General features: G+C 37.0%; 1 protein-coding gene across 1 annotated transcript; it reads right to left on the bottom strand.

Moving 5' to 3' along the window:
- Positions 1-4,279: 4,279 nt before the first annotated feature.
- LOC140961008 (uncharacterized) lies at positions 4,280-4,708 on the bottom strand. The gene has a single exon (XM_073419334.1). The coding sequence runs from the start codon at positions 4,706-4,708 to the stop codon at positions 4,280-4,282; it is 429 nt and encodes a 142-aa protein (XP_073275435.1).
- Between the last annotated feature and the right edge of the window lie 3,282 nt (positions 4,709-7,990).

Genomic DNA, 7,990 nt, shown 5'->3' on the forward strand with positions numbered 1-7,990 from the left:
TCACAAAATATGGGTGATTCTTTGGCCATAACTCCATAATCTTTCAGTTGTTGCTGGATCCAGAGCAGTTGAGCACAGCAGCTTCCAGCAGCAAGATATTCTGCTTCAGTTGTGGAAGTGACTATGGATGTCTGCTTCTTGCTGAACCAAAAAATCAGTCGATCTCCTAGAAACTGACATGATCCACTTGTACTTTTACGATCAGGTTTACATCCTGCATAATCTGCATCTGAATATCCAACTAAATTGAAAGAAGAGTCTTTAGAGTACCATAACCCAACATTTGGCGTGCCTTTAAGATATTGTAAAATACGTTTGGCAGCAGAAAAATGCGATTGCTTAGGGTTTGCTTGAAATCTAGCACACATACAGACAACAAATACAATATCAGGACGAATAGCAGTTAGGTACAATAATGAACCTATTAAACCTCTGTAGAGTGTCGTCTCAATTGATATTCCCCCTGGATCAGTGTCCAGTTTTACAGATGAGCTCATGGGAGTACTTGCAGCTGAACATGATTCCCTGTCAAATTTCTTAAGCAACTCCTTCGTGTATTTAGTTTGACTGATAAAAATACCAGTCTCCAATTGACTCATTTGTAGTCCAAGGAAAAATGTCAGTTCACCCATCATGCTCATTTCAAATTTGTCATGCATCAACTTAGCGAATTTCTCGCATAATTTGCGGTTAGTTGAACAAAATATAATGTCATCAACATAAATTTGAACAAGTAGGATATGATAATTCTTAGAGAATTTGAACAACGTCTTATCAACTGATCCAACAGAGAAATCGTGATCAGTTAGAAATTTTGAAAGAGTTTCATACCAAGCTCTTGGAGCTTGTTTAAGACCATATAAGGCTTTGTTCAAATGGTAGACATGATCAGGAAAATGATTATTGATAAAACCTGGAGGCTGTTCAATATAGACTTCTTCTTGTAGCTGACCATTCAGGAATGCACTCCTTACGTCCATCTGGTAAACTTTAAAATTCTTGAATGATGCATAGGCAAAGAATATTCTAATTGCCTCCAGTCTTGCAACTGATGCATATGTTTCATCGTAATCAATTCTTTCTTCTTGCATGTATCCTTGTGCTACTAGTCTTGCTTTTTTGTGCACAACTGAACCATCTTCGTTCAGTTTGTTTCTTTACACCCATTTTGTACCTATAATAGTTTTTTAAATTGGTCTTGGAACTAGGTTCTAGACATTGTTATGGGTAAACTGGTTTAACTCTTCTTGCAAAGCGTTTATCCAGTTAGGGTCAGCAAGAGCTTCATCAGTTCTCTTTGGTTCCAGTTGGGAAAGTAAATCTGAATTAATAAATAGATTAAGCAATTGATTGCGAGTTTTTACCGGATCAGATTGATTACCTATTACCAATTCTGGAGGATGTGATTTCTTCAATCTGTACTTTGTATTTGTTGCATCCAAGTTAGCAACTGCTTCAGTTTCCAACTGAGTATTTTCTCCAGTTTCAGTTGCTGCTGTATCAGTTGGTAACTGAATATTTTCAATAGGCTCTACCAACTGATTATCAAAAGCAGCTTCTTGTTTAACTGGTTGATCTAACACTTCTGGTTCAGGTCTTTGAAGAATGTTTCGATTAATATGATTTTCTTCTTCATTATCATCCTCCAAACCGATATCTGTAAATCTATCAACTAGCTCAACTGGATCAGTTGGCTTATCAGTTAGTATAGATTCATCAAAAACAACATGGATAGATTCTTCAACATTTAAAGTGTTTTTTTTGAAGACTCTATAAGCTTTACTAACTAATGAATATCCAAGAAATATTCCCTCTGCAGATTTAGCATGAAAATGTTTTAAATGATTTTTTTCATTATCGAGTATAAAACATCTGCAGCCGAATATTTTAAAATAAGAAACCACATTTTTTTCTTCCATGGCGAATCTCATAAGGTGTTTTCATATCATTCTTATTAATCATTGCTCTGTTCTGAGTATAACATGCAGTGTTTACTGCCTCTGCCCTAAATCTTTGAGAAATACCATAATCATCAAGCATTGTTTTAGCAGCTTTTTTAAGGGTCTGATTTCTTCTCTCAGCTACACCATTTTGCTGAGGTGTTCTAGCTGCTGAAAGTTCATGCCAAATTCCAGCATTTTCTAAAAAATTTGAAAGAATTTGATTGACGAATTCAGTCCCTCTTTCAGACCTGATTCGATCAATTCCAACTGATTTTTCATTTAATAGTCTTTTGAGAAGCATGATCAGTTGTGCAGCAGTTTGGTCTTTGGATTTGAGAAAAATAACCCAAGTAAATCTTGAAAAATCATCTACAACCACCAAGGTGTATTTTATTCCTCCTAAACTCATTACTGGTATTGGACCAAAAAGATCCATATGTAACAGTTCTAAGCATCGGGAATAAGATTTACAACCCTTGTTTTTTTTTAAAAAAATCTTACTTGTTTACCAAACTGACATGCTGAACAAATTTTATCTTTGGAAAAATCCATTTTGGGAAAACCAGTTACAAGATCATGGTTACTCATATATGCAATAGATTTAAAGTTCAGGTGGTTTAATCTCTTATGCCACAACCAATTCTTAGATGATTTGGAAGAAATAAAACAAACTGGTGCAAAGGGTTGATCATTCCAACTGACTTTGTAAGTGTTCCGACAACGTTTGCCAGTTAAGATGACCTCATCAGTTGAATCTTTGACTGAACATGAATATTTGTCAAACTAAACTGAGAATCCATTATCACATAACTGACTGATGCTAATCAAGTTATACTTAAGATTCTCAACTAATAAAATATCTTTAATGGAGAAGTTACCATGGATAAGCTTATCCTTACCCAAAGTTTTACCTTTGGAATTGTCTCCAAAACTGATGTTTGGTCCAGTATATTTGATCAGTTGAGATAGTAAACTTGCATCTCCTGTCATGTGCCTTGAACAACCACTGTCTAGATACCAAGTTGATTCCTTGCTTGTACCTGTTACCTGCAATCACACACAGTATATAATTTTGGTACCCATGTTCATTTGGGTCCTAAACATATTAGTCCTTTAGGAACCCAGACTTGGACCAGTCTAACTGACTTCCCAGTTGCTGTGTTCCAAATAGTCTTTCTCAAATTTTTGGCAATGTGTGTGTGGTGTGAGGATGAGACAGTATGATTTGTAACCTTCTTCAACTGACTATTCTTTTGACATCGTTTCTAAACCGGCTTACAGTTGTAGTAATTGTAATAGCTATTTCTTCAGTACTGATTTTTGCGACTGAATCGTTTAGGTGACCAGTTTCTTTCATCAGTTATACTCTTAGAGCTATATCCAATTCCATACTGTTTGCCTTTGTTCTTACTTTCAGTCAATTGAACAGCTGGTTTACTAGGTTCTGGGAATTCATTTACCATAGTTGATTTTACAAAGGTAATGTACTTTCCTTTGTTTTCACTCAACTTTGGTTGTGTATCACTTGCAGAATTTTCATTTTGATTGTAAAAACCCAAAAAAGTTTTATCAAAAACAGATTTTTGACAATTCTGCATTTCAGTCAATGCAACTGAAGAATTGTTCCAAGCTTGAATCAGTTTAATATTTTTTGAAATTTTAGTTTTTAACTTACATATCAAGGCTTGATTTTCAATCATTTCAGCTTTTTGCTGTGCAATCTCCCTTTTTAGATTCAACAGTTCAACTGACTTATCAGTTTCTGTTTTGTTGTCACTGGGATCAGTTTGCTCAGTTTTAACCTTCTGAAATCATCGAGCAAGTTTGTGATACTCATTTACCATGTCATGCAATGTGATAATGAGTTCCTCAAGAGTGAAATCAGTAGAGCCGAAATCAAATACCTGTTCGCTTTCTGACTCCAGTTCTTCATTGTCAGCCATCAAGCATTTGACTTCTTCTTCCTCATCACTTGAACTGCATGAGGTTTCAGGCTCTAACTCTTCACTGTCCCTTTCTGCCCACTTAGATTTGCTTTCCTCAGCTAAAAGTACCTCATGCCTCTTTTTGAATGTCTTTTTGTCATCCTTGGTCCTTCTTTTGTGCTCATAGTGCTTTTTCCTTCTTTCAGCTGCACCTCGGCTGTCTTTCTTTGGTTTAGGACAGTCTGCTATCAAATTACCAGCTTTTCCACAGTTGTAGCAAGTATACGGTTTTTCTTTGGAGTTGTTTCTCTGGTATTGCTTTTGGAAGTTTCCTTGCTTCTTCCTGATAAACCTTCCAAACTTTTTGACAAACAATGTCATTGCTTCATTGCTCAGCTGATTGGCAGATTTTTAAACTGAACCAGTTGGTTCCAGTCTGACAGCAGTTAAAGCAGTTATAGCTACTGGGGTTGAGGGTTCTCCTTCTCTAGTCTGCAGCTCAAACTCATAAGCCTTCAGATCAGCAAACAGGTCATGGAGCTCAACCTTGCTTAGGTCCTTTAACTCCCTCATCGCCATGGTCTTAACATCCCATTCCTTGGGAAGACCCCTGACAAATTTCAGTACAACCTCTTTGTTGGAATACACATTTCCAAGTGCATTTAACTCATTGATAATGCAACTGACTCTTTCGTCGTATTCATGCATTGATTCTCCAGTTTTCATCTTGATGTTATCAAATTTTTTAACGGCAACTGATAGCTTATTCTCTTTAGTCTGTTCGTTTCTTTCACACAGCTGTATCAATTTCTCCCATATTTTCTTAGCTGTTTTGCACATTTTGATTTTGCTGAACGTGACTTTATCCAGCGTTTTATAGAAGATATCCTTCGCCACATTATCCAAGTTGGCTTTTGTTTTATCCTCAGCTGTCCATTCTTCTCTGGGCTTTTCTATTCGATGAGGTGCCCCATCAGTTATGGCAACAGCTGTATTGGCTTTCAATATCTTCATAGGTCCATCAGTAATGACCTACCACATATCGTCATCTTGTGCAGCTAGGTGAGCCTGCATTCTGATTTTTCAGTCATCAAATTCTTCTCTGCAGAACATAGGAATCTTGTTGAATTAATTCATAATGATCAGTTTCGGGGAAAAGAATATTCAAGGACAAGATCAAACTTGCTCTGATACCACTTGATAGGATCAGTTATAGGAAAAGGAGTGTTTAGAAGGGGGGTTGAATAAACACTCACAGTTTTTAACTCTTTCTTAAAGGTTTGAATCAGTTTGATGAGAAACTGATTCTCAAAATCTTGTCAGTCGATCACAGTCAGTTAACAGTTAAGTGCGGAAAATAACTGAATGAAAGATAGAATAAAGTAACTTAAAAACTTGTAAGAAATGCACAAGGTTTGTTTCTGGGTGTTCGGAGATTTCAATTACTCCTACGTCATCCCTTCTATCACGAAGATAGGATTTTCACTAAAAGACTTTGATCAATACAAGACTTTTACAGACCCACTTCAGTTTGGACTTAACAATGCCAAAACTGAAACTCTTAGTGTACAACTCAAATTGCTCGATTGAGAAACATAGCACAACTGATCTCTAGGATCAAGTTTTACAGTGATCACAATGTGCTAAAGTTCTCGAAAGATATCCTGAGAGCTATGAATGTTTATGATAAGTGTGAGCGCAAATTTCAACAGAGTAATAGTAAGAAAGATAGCTAGTTCACTCTTCGCAACTGATTGTAAAGATTCGTGTTTCTTGTTTTTTATAGCTGCTTTTCTCTGCTATTTATAGGCTTCCCTCCAACGGTAATATTGAATACAGTTTAAACTTTCTATCCGTTGATGTGCCACGTCAAAATTCCTCTGCCAATAGTACAGTGCGCCTTTTCTGTAATGCGGAGTTCCCACTAACAGTTGCAGACTGTTGTACTTTTTTTCGGTTGTCGTTTTCAACTGATGACGTGTTCAGCTGAAAGGTAGAAGCTGATAAGGTTCACAACTGCAGTCAGTTGACTGCGCGACTAGTTAGTATATCAGTTGGTCGGATAGTTGAGTTGATGGATTCAGTTGAGGCGTTTGATAAAGTTGAGTTTACATGATCTGTTAATTCGATCTTTTAGCTCTTCAGTTTGTCAAACAACCGAAACTTATTTTCCAACAGATAGGTAATAGACTTAAAGTTTAGATGTTTCAACCTCTTATGCCATAACAAGTTTTTTTAAGAATTTGAAGCTTTAAGACAAACTGGTGCATAAGTTTGTTCAGTCGAACTGACTTTGTAAGTGTTACCACAACGATTGCCAGTGAGTATAACCTCATCAGTTGAGTCTCTAACTGAACAATTGTGTCTATCGAAGTGAACTGAGAAGTTGTTGTCGCATAACTGACTGATGCTAATCAAGTTATACTTCAAATTCCCAACTAGTAAAACATCTTGGATAGTGAAATTACCATGGATAAACTTATCTTTACCCACAGTTTTACCTTTAGAGTTGTCTCAAAAGCTGATGTTTGACCATTAAATTTGATAAGTCGGGATAGCAGTTTTGCATCCCCTGTCATATTTCGTGAACATCCACTGTCCAGATACCAAATTGATTCTTTGTGTGTACCTGTTACCTGCAATCACATACAACATATAATTTTGGTACCCACATCTATTTGGGTCCTGAACTGATTAGTCCTTTAGGAACTCAGACTTGGATCAGTCTAACTGACTTTCCAGTAGCTGTGTTCCAGATGGTATTTCTTGGTTTGTGTGTGCTTCCCGTGTAGTATGTTGAATCATTAATTGATTCTTGCTTCTTTCAGTATTGAGCTCAGCAAAATCCCGTTTGAGACTCAAAAACTCAACTGATTCATCAGTTTCAGTTTTATTGTCTTTTGGATCAGTTTGCTTTGCTCTGGCCTTCTCAAAAGATATGGCAAGCTTGTGATACTCATTAACCATGTCGTGAAGTGTGGAAATGAGTTGTTCTCGTGTGAAATCAGTTGAGCTAAAGTCAAATACCTGTTGACTAGTTAACTCCAGTTCTGTGTCATCTGCCATCAGACACTTGACTTCATCATCATCGTCACTGGAGCTGCTCAAGCTTTCAGGTTCTGAATCACTGTCAGATTCTGCCCATTTAGACTTGCTTTCCTCAGCTAGAAGCACCTCATGCTTCTTTCTATAAGCTTTCTTGTCATCTCTCGATCTTCTATTTGTTAGAGTAGTGCACGTCGAGCCAAGTGTTGGCCGAGTGTTCACAATGAAACTCTATGTATAAACTGTCTTTATTTTAATAATATTTGAAATTATTGTTTTGGTACTTCTTTATCTGTATACCAAGCTAGTTGCATAGATAAAGTACTTGAATATACAAATAGTAGAAAGAATATGAGATGCTCATATGATGAGTGTCATGAAACTCATATTTGGAATACTGTATATTTTTAACAGTTCCTAGTCGATTCAGCAGCCGCTAAGAAGGATATAGGCTGCTCGAGTTCGAGACTAGTATCTGCTATGTGAGTACCATGTTTCATTGGTATGTTAGAGTAGGTGCACGTCGAGCCAAGTGTTGGCCGAGTGTTCACAATGAAACTCTATGTATAAACAGTCTTTATTTTAATAATATTTGAAATTATTGTTTTGGCACATCTTTATCTGTATACCCATGCTAGTTGCATAGATAAAGCCCTTGAATATACAAATAGTAGAAAGAATATGGGATGCTCATATGATGAGTATCATGAAACTCATATTTGGAATACTGTATATTCTAAACGGTTCCTAGTCGATTCAGCCGCCGCTAAGAAGGATATAGGCCGCTCGAGCTTGAGACTAGTATCTGCGATGTGAGTACCATGTTTCATTGGTAGGGGACATTGTGATGTCCGAGCATGCAGATAGGTGCTCCTGGTAGAGTGCACTGAACAACCCTCCATTAAAGGACTTTCCAAGTGGTTCTCACTTATCGAGTGGAAAAGTCCTAGTTTATGGTTGTACACCATTAGTCCTTATGACCCGGGACAACATTGAGACTCTATGTGCTAGAATTACACTTTGACTTGTTTACCGACTCTCATGGGGTCATCAGGTGGCAAGGTTGGGTGTTCTGTC

Source organism: Primulina huaijiensis, chromosome 16 (assembly GCF_012295235.1).
Source record: "Primulina huaijiensis isolate GDHJ02 chromosome 16, ASM1229523v2, whole genome shotgun sequence".
Lineage (NCBI taxonomy): Eukaryota > Viridiplantae > Streptophyta > Magnoliopsida > Lamiales > Gesneriaceae > Primulina > Primulina huaijiensis.

What these genes read in the sequence shown, in the direction of transcription:
- LOC140961008 (XM_073419334.1), bottom strand. Translation starts at nt 4,708, where the DNA reads ATGTGCAAAACAGCTAAGAAAATATGGGAGAAATTGATACAGCTGTGT.